The 20,825-nt window shown below is 40.0% G+C and overlaps 1 protein-coding gene across 1 annotated transcript in view; it reads right to left on the bottom strand.

Annotated features, from left to right (window-relative positions):
- DNAH14 (dynein axonemal heavy chain 14) overlaps nucleotides 1-20,825 on the bottom strand; it is a 332,088-nt gene that overhangs the window by 268,356 nt on the left and 42,907 nt on the right. Inside the window, exons 9-10 of the mRNA XM_045982293.1 lie at nucleotides 20,406-20,550; nucleotides 16,849-16,980 (exon numbers count right to left, since the gene is read on the bottom strand). Of these exons, the coding sequence (XP_045838249.1) occupies nucleotides 16,849-16,980; nucleotides 20,406-20,550 (277 nt within the window). The remainder of the gene's footprint in view (nucleotides 1-16,848; nucleotides 16,981-20,405; nucleotides 20,551-20,825) is intronic.

Raw genomic sequence — 20,825 nt, 5'->3', positions numbered from 1 at the left:
TGGACCTTTAAAATTCTAAAAATATTTCCAATATTTGTTCACCTATTCATTATTATTTTTTGCTCCATTGATACTTAAATATCCTTTTCAAATTGTTTTCTAATTTTTAAAAACACAACTGCATTTATTTATGTTGCCTCTCTTCATGTCTCTCTTTTTTTTTAATTTGTATTTTTTCTTTTTTAAATGAATTACGTCAGTTGATTATCAATTTGGCAAGTTTTTTTCCAGTACTGGTTGATTCTCTGGAGGAATGGTTTACCACGGTGATGTAATTCTTTACTGGGCACAGCTATGCTGGGCCTGACAAATGAAATATTGACTTTGTTAATAGATTATGTATTTATTGAAAAGGTTATGTTTTTCCAGGATAGGCTACATGATTTGAAAACTTTCTGTGCAAAATGCATTTCAATTAGTAAAACAGTGAGGCAGAGTCTATTAAGTATTCAAAATAAGTATTTTTAGCACTGGTACTAAAAGAATTTTAAATAGCTCAGTAACCATATCAGTATAAAAATACACAGTAGTAGCCTGGTAATGCTGACCTTTTTATGGACTATTTTGAGGCTAATGGAGATTCTGAAACCGAGAGGTAGATATTCTCTCCCATCAGAGGCTCTGTTCTGGGTCAGGCATATCCCAAGGCTGATGGCAGCTTTCGGCTTCCATCCTGTCAGTTCTGTGGTGCCCGTGCTGTGTCTGGGCAGTCCCCACCGGAGCCCAGAACCCTTTTTAACCCAGCCGTACTTTAGATTCACCTGCTGAGCTGAGGCTCTATCATTAGAAACTGATTTAATTGGTCTAGGGCATTCCCAGATATCAATATTTAGTAAGAGTCCCCCAACGCCACCCCGCCAGCCGATTCCGGTATGCTGCCTAGAGTTTGGCCACTTAGTTGTCACACATTTCAGTTTTACAAAATCACCCAAATGGCACTGTAGGAAAGCCCAGCCTCTGCCCCCACAAGGATCAACAAGTAAGATAGGTGTCCACGAACAAAACCAATTCTGGGAGAGCTCTAGAGTCCAATGAAGAAACTTCCGCAACACAGTGAAATAGAAGTCCTGAGAATAGCCATGTGAAAAGAGAAGGAAGACAGCTTTAATTTGCCCACCTCATCCCATCTCCGGCTGGCATTGCTCGGCACCAAGAGGAAACTTCCCAGCTAGAAAGAGTTGCCCTCATCAGGAAAGAAGAGCAGAGTGAGAAACCGGCTTCTCCGGACTTCGGGGCACTGAACAAAGGCCCCACTTCCATTTTGCCCTGCCCAGACCAGCAAAGCTGAGACGGACAGAGATGGCTAAAATAAGGGAGAAAAACACGTACCGCCTATTGCAGCCATGCAGGAGTGATCCCCGTTCCCAATGACCTGCTCAACATAAAAATGCAATAGCTTTTGCCACTAAAGAAGGCCTTGGTAGCCAGCACAGCTGCTGCAGACCCCCAGCAGATCCCAATAGCTCTTGACACACAGGTATTTGTAGTCACTGATGCCAGCTGCCTAAGTCCATCTCTGTCCCCTCCCTTCTCCATCCCCGCCAGAGCCTGGGAACCACACTGTCAGCCAGCCCTGGTTTCTGCAGGTGCATGAGGACAAGACACCTGCCTAGACCCCCATGACTGAGCCCCACCATGCACATTCTTGAGGCATTTGCACACTGCTGGCCTAACACCTGTCACTGGCCTTGAATGCCATGTACAGTGGTGTGACCCAACAGCCACAGTAGTACATGATGACAGCGAGGTGCCAGCAGCTACCAAATGCACCCACAGCCGGCCTGGTCCTTGCTGCTTACCCTGACCCTTACCAGCATGTGTGTCTCCAACTAGCCCTTGCCACACTAGAAAAACCTGCAGATGACCTGAACAGCCATATGTGTACACTCCACCAGTTCCAGCCACCACAACCACCAGCTGTGGTCCCTAGCCATTGGACCTGGAACCACTATGGAAAACCCTCACAGCCACTCCAGGCCTCCATAGTATTTGCCAAGGACCACAGAGCTGTCGCGGCTGTGGTCCCCAGAGGCCCAAGCAAAGACACATCGTGATGCCCCAGGACCTGGTGCAGTTACACAGCCCCACCTCTGGCACCCTGTGCCACTAGCTCCAGGATCCCAGATGTTCCAGCATGCCCTACTTACACTGAAATTCTTCCCTTATCAAAGGCAGGTCTTAGTGTGTGGAGGAAGTGACTCCTTCTTCAAATGCACAGGTACCTTTACAAGGCTACAGGGATCACAAAAAATCAGGGAAACATGAGTCCACCAAAGTAAAACTCAGTCACTGACCCCAAAGAAATGGATATCCAAGGATTTCCAACAAAGAATTCAAATTAATTATTCCAAAGATGCTCAGAGGCAAAAACAGACGCACAGATCAATGCAACAGAATAGAGAACCCAGAAATGGATGCTCAACTCTGTGGTCAATTAATCTTCGACAAAGCAGGAAAGAACATTCAGTAGAAAGAACACAGTCTCTTCAACAAATGGTGTTGGGAAAACAAGTCAGAAACATGCAGAAGAATGAAACTGGACCACTTTCTTACACCATACACAAAAATAAGTTCAAAATGGATGTAAGACCTAAGTGTGAGACAGGAATCCATCAAAATCCTACAGGAGAATATAGGCAGCAACCTCTGCAACTTTGGCCACAACAACGTCTTGCTAGACATGTCTCCAGAGGCAAGGGAAACAAAAGCAAAAATGAACTAGTAAGACTTTGTTAAGATAAAAAACTGCACAGCAAAGGAAACAACAAAACTAAAAAGTAACCTACAGAATGGGAGAAGATGTTTGGAAATGACCTATCTGATAAAGGGTTAGTATCCAAAATCTATAAAGAACTTATTAAACTCAACACCCAAAAAACAAAAAAATCCAGTTAAGAAATGGGCAGAAGACATGAATAGGCATTTTTCCAAAGAAGATACCCAGATGGCCAACAGACACATGAAAAGATGTTCAACATCACTCATCATCAGGGAAATGCAAATCAAAACCACAATGAGATTATCACCTCATACCAGTCAGAATGGCTAAAATAAAAAACACAAGAAACTAGAAATGTTGGTAAAGATTCAGAAAAAGGGGAACCCTCTGACACTATGGGTGAGAATGCAAACTGGTGCGGCCACTCTGGAAAAGAGTATGGAGGGTCCTCAAAAAGTTAAAATAGAGCTATCCTACAACCCAGCAATTTAACTACTAGGTATTTGCTCAAGGATACAAAAATACCAATTCAAAAAGGCACATGTACTCCAATATTTATAGCAGCATTATCAACAAAAACCAAATTATGGAAAGAGCTCAGGTATCCATAGACAGATGACTGGATAAAGAAGATGGGATATATATGTGTCCACTGACAGATGAATGAATAAAGAAGATGTGATGTGATGTGTGTGTGTGTGTGTGTGTGTGTGTGTATGAATATATACATATACACATATATAGTAATATTACTCAGCCATTAAAAAGAACAAAATCTTGCCATTTGCAATGATGTGGATAAGCTACAGTATATTATGCTAAACAAAATAAGTCTGTCAGAGAAAGATAAATACTGTGATTTCACTCATATGTGGAATTTAAGGAACAACAGATGAACATAAGGAAAAGGGAAAAAAAGAGAGGGAGGCAAACCATAAAGAGACTTTTAACTATAGAGAACAAACTGACGGTTGATGGAGGGAAATGGGTGGGGGGATGGGCTAAATGGGTGATGGCTATTAAGGAGGGCACTTGTGATGAGCACTGGATGTTTTATGTGTGATAAATCATTAAATTCTACTCCTGAAACCAATATTACACTATATGTTAACTAACTAGAATTTAAATAAAACCTTAAAAAAAAGATGCTCAGAGATCTATAAGAAGAGAACACAGATAAATAATTTAATGATATCAGGAAAACAATACAAACAAAATGAGATGCTCAAAAGAGAAGATGTAAAAAAGAAACAAAAAGATATCCGGAGTTAAAAATATAATAACTGAATGAAGAATTCAACAGAGAGCTTCAACAACAGACTTCACAAAGTGTAAGAAAAAATAAGTGAACTACAAGACAGATCAATTTGTATTATACAACCAGAAATAAAAGAAAAATGAGGAAAAAGAGTGAAGAAAGCCCACATAATCTATTGAATACTAAGAAACGAATCAATTTTTGAATTATTGAAGGTCCAAGAAGGAAAAGAGAGGGGGAAAGGACGAAAGTTTTTGTAAAGAAAATGGTAACTTTGCAAATCTGGAGAGAGACTTGTATAACCAAGTTCATGAAACTCACAAGCCACTAAACAAAATCAAAGAGATCCTCTCCAGAACACAGAATAAAACTGTCAAAAATCAAAGACAAGGACAAAATCTTTCAGCCAGGAGAGGAGGGGAAAAAAATTTTGTAACTTATAAGGGAATTCCCATAAGGCTATCAGCAGATTTCTGAGTAGAAACTTTACAGCCCAGGAGAGAGTGGGAAGATATACTCAAAGAGCTGGGGAAAATACTGCCAATGAAGCATAACTTATGTAGTAAAACTGTCCTTCAGAAATGAAGGAGCACTAAAGACCTCCCCAGACAAACAAGAGCTGAAGGAATTCCTTACCACTAGACTTGCCCTACAAGAAATGATGGAAAGTATTATTCAAGCTGAAATGAAAAGGTGCTAGGATGTAAAATGAAAATGTACAAGAGAGTGATAAAGGAAAGAACATATTCAGACTTTGAATACTCTAAAAATGTAATACAGTGGGGTATTAACCACTGACTACCTTGTAAAAGTTAAAGAACAAGAGTATTAAAAAGAACTATAGCTCCACTAACATTAATACAAATTATGGGTAAATTAGGGGTAAATTATGTCAACAAAAACATAGAAGGAGGGGAGAATAAAATGGTAGAGTTTTGTTGTGATCAAAGTTATCAATGTAAAATAGATTGATATCTAGAAGATGTTTTATGTAACCCTCATAATAACTACACAGCAAAAAGCTATAGAAGATTCAAAAAATATAAAGAGAATCAAAATACAGCACTATGGAAAATCATCAATTCACAATGGAAAGTATCAAGAGAAGAAGAAAGGAACAGGGAACTACAAAACAGCCAGAAAACATAAGAAGGTATTAGTAAGTCCTTACCTATCAATTATTATTCTAAAAAAAATGGATTGAATTCTCCAATCAAAAGATATGACTATGAACAGTTATATGCCAACAAATTGGTTAACCTAGAAGAAACAGATAAATTACTAGAAACATAGAACCTACCAAGTCTGAATCAGGAAGCACAAATAAAATAACAATTAAGGACACTAAATCGGTAATCAAAAACTTCCCAACAAAGAAGAATCGAAGACTATTTGGCTTCCTTGGCAAATTCTACCAAACATTTAATGAAGAATCAATGCCAATCTTGTTTAAACTCTGCCAAAAACCCTGAAGAGGGCACACACTCCCAAACTCATTTTATAGCATTAATCTGATACCAAAGCTAGATAAGAACACCACAAGAAAACTACAGACCAATATCCCTGATGAATATAGACACAAAAATTCTCCACAAAATACCAGCAAACCCAATTCAACAGCATGTTAAAAGGATTACATACTATAATCAGGCAGGATATATCTCTTGAATGCAAGGATGGTTCAATATACACAAATCGGTAAATAAGACATATCCCATTAACGGAAGGATAAAAATCACATGATCATCTCAATAGATGCAGAAAAAGCATATGACACAATACAACATTCTTTGATGATAAAAATGTTCAACAAATTGGGTAGAGAAGGAACATACTTCAACATATTAAGGACCATACATGACAAGTTCACAGCTAACATCATCATACCCAATGGTGAAAAGTTGGAAGTTTTCCCTCTAAGATCAGAAACAAGACAAGGGTGCCCAGTCTCTCCTCTTCTATTAAACATAGTACTGGAAGACCAGCAAGAGTAATCAGGCAAAAAAAAAAAAAAAAAAAAAAAAAAAAAAAGTACCTGAATCAGAAAAATAGAAGTAAAATTGTCTCTGTTTTCAGATGATACAATCTTTTATGTAGAAAATCTTAAAATATTCACCAAAAATATACTAAAACTAATAATCAAGATACAGAAATTGTTGAATTTCTATACCAACAAAATAACCTGAAAAAGAAATAAAGAAAACAATCTCATTCTTAATAAAACAAATAAAACAAAAAACAATAAAATACATAGGAATAGTAACCAAGAAGGTTAAAAGATCCACACACTGAAAACTGCAATTTTTTAAAAATCAAAGTACAGTTGACATACAATGTTGTAGTCATCTCTGGTACACCACATAAGGATTTGACAATTCTATACAGTATTACGGTCACCACATTAAATGTTCTAACATCTCTCACCATACAATATTATTACAAAATATATTCCCTATGCTATACTCTTCATCTCCATGTTTTATTTATAACTGGACATCTGTACCTTTTAATCCCCTTCACCTATTTTGCCCATTCCCAAAGCCCCTTCCCTCTGGCAACCACTAGTTTGTTCTATAGATTTAGGAATCTGTTTGTTCATTTTTCTAGACTGCACATATAAATGAAACCATATAGTATCTGTCTGTCTGACTTATTTCACTTAGCATAGTACCATCTGGGTCTAATCCATGTTGTTGTAAATGGTAAAATGCCATGCTTTTCTATGGTCAAGTAATATTTCATCGTGTGTATGTACCACACCTTTATTCATTCATCTATCAGCCAACATTTAGGCTGCTTCCATATCTTCACTATTGTAAATAATGCCGCAGTAAACATAGGTGTGCATGTATCTTTTCAAATTAGTGTTTTCATTTCTGGGGGGTAGATAACCCAGTAGTGGAATTACTGAATCATATGGTATTTTTATTCTTAATTAACCTCCCTACTGCTTTCCATAGTGATTGCACCATCATATATATTCCCACCAACAGTGCACAGAGGTTCCCTTTTTCTCCGTATCCTTGCAAACACTGTTATTTTTGTCTTTTTGATATTAGCCAATCTGACAGGTATGAGATGATACCTCATTGTGGCCTTGATTTGCCTTTCTCTGAGGATGAGTAATTTGAGCATTCATATGTCTATTGGCCATCTCTATGTCTTCTTTGGGGAAATGCCTATTAGGTCTTTGCCCATTTTTTAATTGGATTATTTGGGGGTTTTTGTGTTGAGTTGTACAAGTTCTTTATATATTTAGGATATTAACCCCTTTTTCAGATACATTGTTTGCAAATATCTTCTCCCGTTCAATAGGTTGCTTTTTCATTTTGTTGATGGTTTTCTTTGCTTTAAATGTTCTCACTGCAAAAAAGTAATAGTAATTATGTAACATGATGGAAGTGTCCATCATTTCCAAAATTCTGTGAATGGTGAAACTTGATAGGAGAAATGTTTAATAATTCAAATTCTTCTTAAAGTATACAGCCATTGAAACTTAAAGCATGACTCATTATTTGTTAAAATCTGCATCTGGGTGCGCCTGGGTGGCTCAGTGGGTTAAAGCCTCTGCCTTCGGCTCAGGTCATGGTCTCAGGGTCCTGGGATCGAGCCCCCCATCGGGCTCTGCTCAGCAGGGAGCCTGCTTCCCCCCTCTCTCTCTGCTTGCCTCTCTGCCTGCTGTGATCTCTCTCTCTGTGTCAAATAAATAAATAAAATCTTTTTTAAAATCTGCATCTGAAATTGTGACTTTATTTCTAACAGATAGCTCTGAAGTTCTCTGAAATCGATGCTTCTGCTGAGCTCAGGGAAATTCATAGTAAGAAATAAATACAGTCTTAGAGTGTGTTCAATTCACATATCAAGTTTGAGTCTGAACACTTAAATAAATGGACAGTTTTCTCCTGGAGGAATTCCTGGAGTAAATGGTTCCAGGACCAGCAGCATCAAGCTTCCCCTAGGAACTTGTCAGAAATGTAAACCTTACCCCCCCACCCCCAGCTACAGTGGCTGAAACCGAGACCCCTTGTTTTACCAAACCTCCTAGGAGATTCTCTTGCCCACAAAAGCTTGATAATCATGGTTCTCAGCATTTCAATATGAAAATGCCCTAACAAAATAGGAAAGGTACTGTCAGTGCTTTCTAATTACACTTAGTTCAGAAATGGGGAATGCTTCCTGCCTTAGGTAGCTGCATAGGATGGGACCTAGCAAGAGCCATGTCAACAGACAGGGAGCCGAACCATGAGAGACTCTGGACTTTGGGAAATAAACTGAGGGTTGTGGAAACGGAGCAGGGTGGGGAAATGGGGTAACTGGGTGATGGGCATCAAGGAGGGCATGTGATGTGATGAGCACTGGGTGTTATATACAACTAATGAATCACTGACCACTACACCAAAAGTACTATATGTACTATATGTTGGGTAACTGAATTTAAACTAAATAAAATAAAAAGCCAGTCCAAAATAGGGCATGAGTCCCTGTTAGAGACAAAGCACCTAAAGAAGGAAAAAACAATGCAATGCTTTCTTGATTCTTCCATATCCCATATCATCTTTTTTGTTTGGACCCATTCTCAGTTTTATGATCTTGTCATTTATATTAAATCAGCATACTTCCATGGGGTGAATAATCAACCAACGGGGTTGGTTGGCAGTGGGTCTAATGGGTTCTTATCTTACATTTATTTATTTATTTTTTTCAGCATAACAATATTCATTGTTTTTGCACAACACCCAGTGCTCCATGCAATACGTGCCCTCCCTATTACCCACCACCTGGTTCCCCCAACCTCCCACCCCTGCCCCTTCAAAACCCTCAGGTTGTCTTTCAGAGTCCATAGTCTCTTATGGTTCGCCTCCCCTTCCAATTTCCCTCAACTTCCTTCTCCTCTCCATCTCCCAATGTCCTCCATGTCATTTGTTATGCTCCACAAATAAGTGAAACCATATGATACTTGACTCTCTCTGCTTGACTTATTTCACTCAGCATAATCACTTCCAGTCCCATCCATGTTGCTACAAAAGTTGGGTATTCATCCTTTCTTTTTCTTTTTTTTTAAACATATAATGTATTTTTATCACCAGGGGTACAGGTCTGTGAATCACCAGGTTTACACACTTCACAGCACTCACGATAGCACATACCCTCCCCAATGTCCATAACCCCCTCCCCCCTCTCCCAACCCCACCTCCTCCCAGCAACCCCCAGTTTGTTTTGTGAGATTAAGAGTCATTTACAGTTTGTCTCCCTCCCAATCCCATCTTGTTTCCTTTATTCTTCTCCTATCCCCCTAACCTCCCATATTGCATCTCCACGTCCTCATATCAGGGAGATCATATGATAGTTGTCTTTCTCCAATTGACTTATTTCACTAAGCATGATACCCTCTAGTTCCATCCACGTCGTCACAAATGGCAAGATTTCATTTCTTTTGATGGCTGCATAGTATTCCATTGTATATATATACCACATCTTTATCCATTCATCTGTTGATGGACATCTAGGTTCTGTTCATAATTTGGCTATTGTAGACATTGCTGCTATAAACATTCATTCGGATACACGTGCCCCTTCGGATCACTATGTTTGTATCTTTAGGGTATATACCCAGTAGTGCAATTGCTGGGTCATAGGGTAGTTCTATTTTCAACATTTTGAGGAACCTCCATGCTGTTTTCCAGAGTGGTTGCACCAGCTTGCATTCCCACCAACAGTGTAGGAGGGTTCCCCTTTCTCCACATCCTCGCCAGCCTCTGTCATTTCCTGACTTGTTAATTTTAGCCATTCTGACCAGTGTGAGGTGGTATCTCATTGTGGGTTTGATTTGTATTTCCCTGATGCTGAGTGATGTGGAGCACTTTTTCATGTATCTGTTGGCCATCCGGGTGTCTTCTTTGCAGAAATGTCTGTTCATGTCCTCTGCCCATTTCTTGATTGGATTATTTGTTCTTTGGGTGTTGAGTTTGCTAAGTTCCTTAGAGATTTTGGACACTAGCCCTTTATCTGATATGTCGTTTGCAAATATCTTCTCCCATTCTGTCAGTTGTCTTTTGGTTTTGTTAACTGTTTCCTTTGCTGTGCAAAAGCTTTTGAACTTTATGAAATTCCAATAGTTCATTTTTGCCCTTGCTTCCCTTGCCTTTGGTGATGTTCCTAGGAAGATGTTGCTGCGGTTGAGGTCGAAGAGGTTGCTGCCTGTGTTCTCCTCAAGGATTTTGATGGATTCCTTTCTCACATTGAGGTCCTTCATCCATTTTGAATCTATTTTCATGTGTGGTGTAAGGAAGTGGTCCAATTTCATTTTTCTGCATGTGGCTGTCCAATTTTCCCAGCAGCATTTATTGAAGAGGCTGTCTTTTTTCCATTGGACATTCTTTCCTGCTTTGTCGAAGATTAGTTGACCATAGAGTTGAGGGTCTATTTCTGGGTTCTCTATTCTGTTCCATTGATCTATGTGTCTGTTTTTGTGCCAGTACCATGCTGTCTTGATGATGACAGCTTTGTAATAGAGCTTGAAGTTAGGAATTGCGATGCCACCAACGTTGGTTTTCTTTTTCAATATTCCTTTGGCTATTCGAGGTCTTTTCTGGTTCCATATAAATTTTAGGATTATTTGTTCCATTTCTTTGAAAAAAATGGGTGGTATTTTGATAGGGATTGCATTAAATGTGTAGATTGCTTTAGGTAGCATAGACATTTTCACAATATTTATTCTTCCAATCCAGGAGCATGGAAATTTTTCCATTTCTTTGTGTCTTCCTCAATTTCTTTCATGAGTACTTTATAGTTTTCTGAATATAGATTCTTAGCCTCTTTGGTTAGGTTTATTCCTAGGTATCTTATAGTTTTGGGTGCAATTGTAAATGGGATTGACTCCTTAATTTCTCTTTCTTCTGCTTGTTGTTGGTGTACAGAAATGCAACTGATTTCTGTGCATTGATTTTATATCCTGACACTTTACTGAATTCCTGGACAAGTTCTAGCAGTTTTGGAGTGGAGTCTTTTGGGTTTTCCACATATAGTATCATATCATCCGCGAAGAGTGATAGTTTGACTTCTTCTTTGCCGATTTGGATGCCTTTAATTTCTTTTTGTTGTCTGATTGCTGAGGCTAGGATTTCTAATACTATGTTGAATAGCAGTGGTGATAATGGACATCCCTGCCGTCTTCCTGACCTTAACGGGAAAGCTTTCAGTTTTTCTCCATTGAGAATGATATTTCAGGTGGGTTTTTCAAAGATGGCTTTGATAATATTGAGGTATGTGCCCTCTATCCCTACACTTTGAAGAGTTTTGATCAGGAAGGGATGCTGTACTTTGTCAAATGCTTTTTCAGCATCTATTGAGAGTATCATATGGTTCTTGTACTTTCTTTTATTAATGTATTCTATCACATTGATTGATTTGCGGATGTTGAACCAACCCTGCAGCCCTGGAATAAATCCCACTTGATCGTGGTGAATAATCCTTTTAATGTACTGTTGGATCCTATTGGCTAGTACTTTGGTGAGAATTTTTGCATCTGTGTTCATCAAGGATATTGGTCTGTAGTTCCCTTTTTTGGTGGGATCCTTGTCTGGTTTCGGGATCAAGGTGATGCTGGCCTCATAAAATGAGTTTGGAAGTTTTCCTTCCATTTCTATTTTTTGGAACAGTTTCAGGAGAATAGCAATAAGTTCTTCTTTAAATGTTTGGTAGAATTCCCCTGGGAAGCCGTCTGGCCCTGGGCTTTTGTTTGTTTGGAGATTTTTGATGACTGTTTCAATCTCCTTACTGGTTATGGGCCTGTTCAGGTTTTCTATTTCTTCCTGGTTCAGTTGTGGTAGTTTATATGTTTCTAGGAATGCATCCATTTCTTCCAGATTGTCAAATTTGTTGGCGTAGAGTTGCTCATAGTATGTTCTTATAATTGTCTGTATTTCCTGGGTGTTAGTTGTGATCTCTCCTCTTTTATTCATGATTTTATTTATTTGGGTCCTTTCTCTTTTCTTTTTGATAAGTCTGGCCAGGGGTTTATCAATCTTACTGATTCTTTCAAAGAACCAGCTCCTAGTTTCATTGATTTTTTCTATTGGTTTTTGTGTTGTTTTTTGTTTGTTTGTTTGTTTCTATTTCATTGATTTCTGCTCTGATCTTTATGATTTCTCTTCTCCTGCTGGGTTTAGGGTTTCTTTCTTGTTCTTTCTCCAGCTCCTTTAGGTGTAGGGTTAGGTTGTGTACTTGAGGCCTTTCTTGTTTCTTGAGAAAGGCTTGTACCGCTATATATTTTCCTCTCAGGACTGCCTTTGTTGCATCCCACAGATTTTGAGCCGTTGTGTTTTCATTATCATTTGTTTCTGTGAATTTTTTGAATTCTTCTTTAATTTCCTGGTTGACCCACTCATTCTTTAGAAGGATGCTGTTTAGTCTCCATGTATTTGGGTTCTTTCCAAATTTCCTCTTGTGATTGAGTTCTAGCTTCAGAACATTGTGGTCTGAAAATATGCAGGGAATGATCCCAATCTTTTGATACCGGTTGAGACCTGATTTAGGACCCAGGATGTGATCTATTCTGGAGAATGTTCCATGTGCACTAGAGAAGAATGTGTATTCTGTTGCTTTGGGATGAAATGTTCTGAATATATCTGTGATGTCCATCTGGTCCAGTGTGTCATTTAAGGCCTTTTATTCCTTGTTGATCTTTTGCTTGGATGGTCTGTCCATTTCAGTGAGGGGAGTGTTAAAGTCCCCTCCTATTACTGTATTATTATTGATGTGTTTCTTTGATTTTGTTCTTAATTGGTTTATAGAGTTGGCTGCTCCCACGTTAGGGGCATAGATATTTAAAATTGTGAGATCTTCTTGTTGGACAGACCCTTTGAGTATGACATAGTGTCCTTCCTCACCTCTTATTGTAGTCTTTGGCTTAAAATCTAATTGATCTGATATAAGGATTCCCACCCCAGCTTTCTTCTGATGTCCATTAGCATGGTAAATTGTTTTCCACCCCCTCACTTTAAATCTGGAGGTGTCTTCGTGTCTAAAATGAGTTTCTTGTAGGCAACATAGAGATGGGTTTTGTTTTTTTATCCATTCTGATACCCTGTGTCTTTTGATTGGGGCATTTAGCCCATTAACATTCAGGGTAACTATTGAGAGATATGAATTTAGTGCCATTGTATTGCCTGTAAGGTGACTGTTACTGTATATTGTCTCTGTTCCTTTCTGATCTACTACTTTTAGGCTCTCTCTCTGCTTAGAGGACCCCTTTCAATATTTCCTGTAGAGCTGGCTTGGTGTTTGCAAATTCTTTCAGTTTTTGTTTGTCCTGGAAGCTTTTTATCTCTCCTTCTATTTTCAATGATAGCCTAGCTGGATAGAGTATTCTTGGCTGCATGTTTTTCTCGTTTAGTGCTCTGAATGTATCATGCCAGCTCTTTCTGGCCTGCCAGGTCTCTGTGGATAAGTCTGCTGCCAGTCTAATATTTTTACCATTGTATGTTACAGACTTCTTTTCCCGGGCTGCTTTCAGGATTTTCTCTTTGTCACTAAGACTTGTAAATTTTACTATGAGGTGACGGGTGTGGACCTATTCTTGTTGATTTTGAGGGGGGTTCTCTGCACCTTCTGGATTTTGATGCTTGTTCCTTTTGCCATATTAGGGAAATTCTGTCCAATAATTCTCTCCAATAGACCTTCTGCTCCTCTCTCTCTCTCTTCTTCTTCTGGAATCCCAATTATTCTAATGTTGTTTCGTCTTATGGTGTCACTTATCTCTCGAATTCTCCCCTCGTGGTCCAGTAGCTGTTTGTCCCTCTTTTGCTCGGCTTCTTTATTCTCTGTCATTTGGTCTTCTGTATCACTAATTCTTTCTTCTGCCTCATTTATCCTAGCAGTGAGAGCCTCTATTTTTGATTGCACCTCATTAATAGCTTTTTTGATTTCAACTTGGTTAGATTTTAGTTCTTTAATTTCTCCAGAAAGGGCTTGTATAGCTCCAGAGAGGGTTTCTCTAATTAATCGTCCAGGCCTTTTTTTGAGCCTGGCTAGAACATTCAGAATCGTCATTCTGAACTCTTGATCTGACATAGTACCAATGTCTGTGTTGATTAGGTCCCTAGCCTTCAGTACTGCCTCTTGTTCTTTTGTTTGTGGTGATTTTTTCTGCCTTGTCATTTTGTCCAGATAAGAGGATATGAAGGATCAAATAAAATACTGAAAGAGTGGCAAAGACCCCAGAAAAATGCGCTGTAACCAAATGAGAAGAGACCCCAAATGGGGTGGGGGTGGGGAGAAAGGGGATAAAAAGAGGTTCAGAAAAAAAAGGAAAAAATTTAAAAAATAATACAAATAAAGAAAAAACATAAAAGAGAAAGAAAAAATATATATTTTAGATAAACTAGTCAAAAAAGGTTAAAAAAGAAAAGGGTAAAAGTTTTTAAAAATTTAGCAGATGAAGAAAAAAGAAAGAAAAAAAATTGAAAAAAAAAAACTGAATTAACCGCAAGACTAAAGAATCAAGGGGAGAAAGCCATGAGTTCCGTGCTTTGCTTTCTCCTCCTCTGGAATTCCGCTGCTGTCTTAGGTATTGGATCTGCTTTCCTTGATAGATGAACTTTGTCCTGCCTGGATATTTTGTGGATCTTTGTGGGATGGGCCTGTTGTAGTGACTCTCAAGTGTCTTTGCCCGAGGCGGAATTGCAAGGCCCTTACCGGGGGCCAGACTAAGTAATCCGCTCGGGTTCACTTTGGGAGCTTCTGTTCCCTGAACGCTTTCCGTAGAGTTCCGGAGGACGAGAATGAAAATGGCGGCCTCCCAGTCTCCAGCCCGGAGGAGTCGAGAGCCTGGGGCCCCACTCCTCAGTGCGCCCCCAGAGGACAGCACCCAATCACTCCCGTATCCCAAGCCTCCAGCCGCGCTCTGAGCTCACCCAGCGCGCGACCTGTTCAAGGTAACCCCGAGCTGAGAGCTCAGTCCTCGGCTCTGTCTCTGTAGCCGGCTTCTCCGTTCTAACACCTGCGAGCTCTGTGACACTCTGACACCCCCGATCCTTCTGTGACCCTGAAGGACCTGGGGCCACGCTGACCCCGCGTGGGCTTCACCCCGGTTTAGCCTCTGGAGCAATGTCCCTCAGTGGAACAGACCTTTAAAAGTCCTGATTTTGTGCTCCGTTGCTCCACCACTTGCCAGGAGCCGGCCCCTCCCCCCGTAGTCTATCTTCCCATCGTTTTAGATTCACTTCTCTGCCAGTCCTACCTTTCAGAAAGTGTTTGATTTTCTGTTTCTAGAATTGCTGTTCTTCTCTTCAATCTCCCGTTGGATTTGTAGGTGTTTGCAATGTTTAGATAAGCTTTTGAGCTGATCTCCTGCTACCTGATATAGTCTCAGCCTGCTACTTCTCCGCCATCTTGACTCCTCCGCCCTGACATTTATTTAAATAGATATCTCTAAACAAATATTTCTGACCACATCCTGGTGTTTCTGAATGGGAGACACTAGAGTGACTACAAGGAATATGTGCCTTAAGACATACGCTGTTAATCCCTGTTTGATTTATCCGATCCTTGGCCAAACTCTCCCAGAGTCTTCCCATATGACGGGCCTCAGTGTGGTTAGGGTGACTGCAGAATACAATGAGGAAAGGGATCCTTCTTTCATTAATGTGAAAGAGCCACACTTCATTTTCTTGTCAAGAAGCAAAGCCTTGAACTCAGGGCTACCCAGTATTTATCCAAAGTTCAATTCCGAGAAGTAACATCTGAAAACGTCTGAGGGAGACGCAGTCCACCTATTCCTCCAGAGAGCCTCAAGTATCCCCCTGGATTCCGCCAAAGCAGCCGAGAGAGGCAGCCAGCCCATGAGCAGGGACACTGCCTCAGTCCCTCACTGAGCCACACCTGTGAACCCTGCTTCCATGTGCTGGTGTTCCCTATATAGGAAGGCTATAGAAGATAACCCTGTGAACTGAATCACAGCATCTCAGTAAGAATGTTCTGAGGACACTGTTCATTGTATTATCGAGTCCTTTTTATAAAATCCCTAGGGAAGTTTTGTCTCATCTAGGCATGTTTCTCTTGAGCATCTTAGAAATACTGAAATTTGCAACAAATTTTATTTCCCTATATATGTCAGCTCAGGTTAGAATTTAGGTATCTTTAAGGTGTATATGTAAACTTACATGTACATGCATTCATACACACACATGCACACACTCTCATACAGCTCTCCCCCACTGTCCAAAAGTAGAGTTGCTATGAAAACTTCCATAAGCCAAAATAACACAAAGAGGCAATAACCATTCATTTATATGAGAAAATTTTTGAGCATTCCCAGACCCCCAAAATCGCCTCTGCTAGGCTTTTCTGATACTGTATTGCTAACGGATGCACAGACTAAGTCCAGAAGAAGCACAGACGCTCACAGACACAGTCCACAGCTTCAGCGGCCTGACAGAGATGCTGAGCGTGGGTCCCAGCACAGAGTCTGGGGGCGCCCCTCTCACTGCTCCAGGTGCTGCCCCCATAATGGCTTGCTGCAAAACAGACACTGAAAGCTATTTCTGCTTCTGGCTTTTTTTCATAAAAGTGAAAATTCTCTCTAAATTACTTGAAGTTAGCCAGCCAAAACAGGTACAGACACAGATCTTTTGTAAAAGCACCGTGGCGGAGCAAGAACCTTGAGAACGCAGGGGCCGTACCTGTACACGTTAGTACTCGCATTCTGCGCAGCCCCTGCAGAACGCCCTGCACCCAGGAACCGTGCGGCGCCAGCCCGGGGCTAACCAATCCGCCTGCCCGCTGCCAACGCTGTTCCCAGAGAGGCAATCTGGAGCAATGGCTTTAACCAGTACATTCAAAATGGATAGAAAGAGAGGATATAAAGAATTACCTTTAAAACTGTACTTCTGATTTCACAAAGAGCCTTATGTCTGATATCCTCGAGCTGCTTCAGTGCCAGGGTAGCTTGCTGTAACTGCGCTTTACAAAACGCATCTAGAGAGTACGTTCGAGACCTATCCAGCTAATGACATGACGGAAAATGCTCAGTGTTGGAAAGTCAAAGACAAAAGTCATATTCTATATTTCCTTTTGTATACGTTATGCTTTATATACATGCTTCTTACATTCTTCAAATACAAACACCAGAAGCTGAAACAAACTAAATCTTGCTAAAAGACAGAAAAATACATTATTGTTTTAATCGTAACTAAGATTAAGCCTCAGCAGAAAAATTCAAGACTCGATATATTTTTGAATTATCTATGAACCCAGGGGAACCACCAAATCCAGGAATTGCTTTTGAAATCCCAACAAGCACTAAATGGGGGATAAAGAGGCAAAAATTAATAATTCAAGTGACATGCAGGTTCTTCTGAGCTCATTTGTATGTGCTCTGGAGAAATTCCACCACCTCTTCTACTGAGCCTTGCCACACACGAACAACGCATATCCCAGCATCCTTCCTCCTTTCAGAATTTTCTCGTTTTTCCCAGTCTGTTAATTCTCTTGCCAAAACGCATTTTCATCAATAAATAAGACATCCTTATCCCTAGTTATACTGTAATATTTTATAAATGTACACTCCCCTCAAAAAAAGATTGCAAAGTGTTTTCTTGCCTAAAAATTCTGGATTAACTCTTTGTGTTCTCCTTCTCGTGGTCTCGTATCTGGCTACCAGATCATGATTTTTCCAGCACATGTGTCTCAAATCTCCCTTCCTTTCTGATCTCACTGCTAACCTCCGACCCGAAGCTGTTCTTGTTCACACCTGCATTATTCCAGCATTCTACTAGCAATCCCTTTAACTCTGTATCTCCTTGCTTTTAGTTTTTCCCATTAATCACCATCATGTTGATTTTCCTACAATAACATGTTCAGAAACTTTCAATAATTGCTCTTTAAGAATATGGGGTGCTGGGTGGCTCAGTTGGTTAAGCATCTACCTTTGGCTCAGGTCATGATCCCGCAGTCCTGGGATCAAGTTCTGCATTGGGCTCCCTGCTCAGTGGGGAGTCTGCTTCTCCCTCTCCTGCTCACCCTGCTAGTGCTCTCTCTCACTCTCTCTCTGTGTCAAATAATTTTTTTTAAAGAGTAGTTCTCAGCTTCCTGGGTGGGTTTGTGGATTGATCACCTGACTCCTGATCTCAGCTCAGGTCTTGACCTCAAGGTTATAAATTCAAGCCTCACACTGGGCTTGACAATGGGCGAGGAGCCTACTTAAAAAAAAAAAAAAAAAAAAGAATAGTTCTCAATGTTTACTCTCATAGGAAATCACCAACAGGGCTTGCAAAAGGTGCAGACTACTAGCACCACTCACTGCACACTCTCCACCAAAAGGGGTAGGACACAAATTTACATTTTTATTAACCACTTAAAATAATGCTACCCCCAATGCAATTCTTCCTGAACCCCAAGTCCCTACTCTTCAGCTTGTTCTGTGGCTTTGGGTAAACCGCTGTCTCTCTAGGACTTGGTTTCTCAGTTGAAAGGGAAGTTCTGGATACAATGACACACACATGTCCTCTCCCATCCAGTTTGAGATACTCCAGCCCCTGCGGCACAGCACAGGTTATGCCAGCAGAGCACAGGCACCCGCAAGTGCTCCACTCTGACTTCTGAATGGTCTCTCATCTGCACTCCTGCCCTTGCTTCGTTCTCCCTGCCTCATCAGTCCTCACTGGTACCTGCATCCCTAGCAGTTCTAACGTACAGGTGGCCGCCTTCTGATTCCAGACCTCCATATCTCAGTTCTCCTGGCTATGAATCTGTTCTCCCTCCATTTGGCCCTGGTTTCTCCAGACTCAGAAATTCCTATTTTTTGCTAACTTTCTTTACAACCCCACTAGGAGTGCCCTAGCCCTAATGCTCAGGTTCAGCTCCTAGCTCTCCTTTATTCTGTTATTCTTGGCCCAACTTTCAAGACCCAGCCTAATTTTCATATCAAACATACATTGAATCCTTCACTCCCATTCTGCTCCATGGCTTCCCTGCTGCCGGGCCATTCCAATCCAGCGTGGCCTGCTCATCTTGTGCTTCCCCCATGAAACATGCCCCGACCTGGCTTCCTCTGAATAGCTGGGGCATGAGTATTTTACTAGTATTGTTTGCCAGGAAACCTTCCAACCTTCCTTGCCTTATATTTTGCTAACTGGCTAGTTAGAATGACTAGCAAAACTGAGGGACTACCTCTAATTAGCAACCATTTTTACATGTAAAGAATTACCTCTTACAATAAACCGTAAGCAAATTACAAAGGGCAATGCCTCGTTTTTAGTTTGTTTCCACCTCCTTTGCATATAATAATTAACAAATATTTGCAAATTGTCTGGAAGCTTTGTTCCTTTCCTCCTGACATTCTGGGGGAAGCTGATAGGGCCTAAGGTCACTCTGTTAGTATTACCATCCAGTAGGTGTGGGCATTCACAGATATTCTGAAGCCTCCTCTACCTTACGGCCCATCATTAGCCAATACATTCTGCCACTGAGTCACTCATAAAACAATCTAATATAGCTTCCCAACCAATCTCCTTCTAGAATAAAACCATATCAAAAATACTCCTCTATGAAATGTGTCCTTAACTTGAATGGTAATCCTTTTGAAATAGTCATCTCAACATAGCTATAAAAAATATACTTCATCTGTAGTGATTAATTCATCTTTCTTCCTTAACTCTTTTATTCACTCAGTTAAAGACTACCAAGCATCTATCATGTATCAGCCACTGTATATAATCAATTCTAAAAGTAAGCTACTGACTTGGAAGTATTAAAAACTTATTACACATGTATAGTCAACACAATTTTTGAGTTGATGATCAAATTTATAACTTGTCTAAATCCTTTTACTATTAAGTCTAGGTGACTATAAACTTATTTTTCAGCACCTTCCTCACTTGGGTAAGTTGAAAGGGTAAATGAAGTAAAAGCTATTCAATTGTATACTAAACACTTAAAACATATACTTCTATGTACTTTGACTTCTTTAAAAGAATTATTCTATATAAGCTGAATGAAATCATCCGCTAGGAAGGTCACCCTTTCTTAGAACTGTGGAACAGAAGAATTCATAAATTTAATCAAAACCTCTGTGCTGTAACTCACGACAATTTCTTGACAAGCTATATTGAGAGAATAGCTGGTAACTATCACTTGTAGTAGAAATAATCATTTATAAATGATATTTCACATCTAGAGTTTTGAAAATAGAGAAAGGGCTTCATAACAGACTTAGGCTGAGTTTAGGGAAGAAATTACATACAAGGAATGTTAATTATTAAAAATGACTACCTGAGGGAATAATGTTCTTTGCGAGTATTTTAGAACATTAGTCATGCATCGTGATCATTTCCTGATGGATGAGCAATATGGATTCCTTCAACTCAAAACTCTACTGTCCCCTGGTTTCCACAGACAAACACTAGCATACAACAGTGTTCTTCTACCCACCTTGATGAGGCATATGGCAGATGGATGGTCTTCGTGCTCATTACCTTTTTTGATATCAATTGCATCTTCACAAAGTCCCTTTATGTAAAGCAAACAGCCTTGAAATAACTCATCAGCCCAAAAAAGATGGCGAGTCAAAAATGACCTGAAAGTTAAAGAATTTCCAGGCTTATCTCCTGTTCAAAATGAGTACAGTGAATTTAGAGGTAGCCAGTATAACCTGTTTTGTACCCCGCACGTATTCTATCTCCTACAGTTTAAGTGACATTAATAAACATCAGTAAGCATGACAAGATTTGTCTGGCTGATAATGTTGAGAACAAGGCTATGGTACTGCGTGTACTGAGTATGAACAAAATAGGAGGGGAAACAAGTGATGACATTATGGTTTTATGCCACTGAGTTCTAATAATTTTGAAA

This window comes from Meles meles, chromosome 17 (genome assembly GCF_922984935.1).
Source record: "Meles meles chromosome 17, mMelMel3.1 paternal haplotype, whole genome shotgun sequence".
NCBI lineage: Eukaryota > Metazoa > Chordata > Mammalia > Carnivora > Mustelidae > Meles > Meles meles.
The sequence above is the reverse complement of the archived record's forward strand: the minus strand, read 5'-3'. Positions and strand labels throughout refer to the sequence as shown.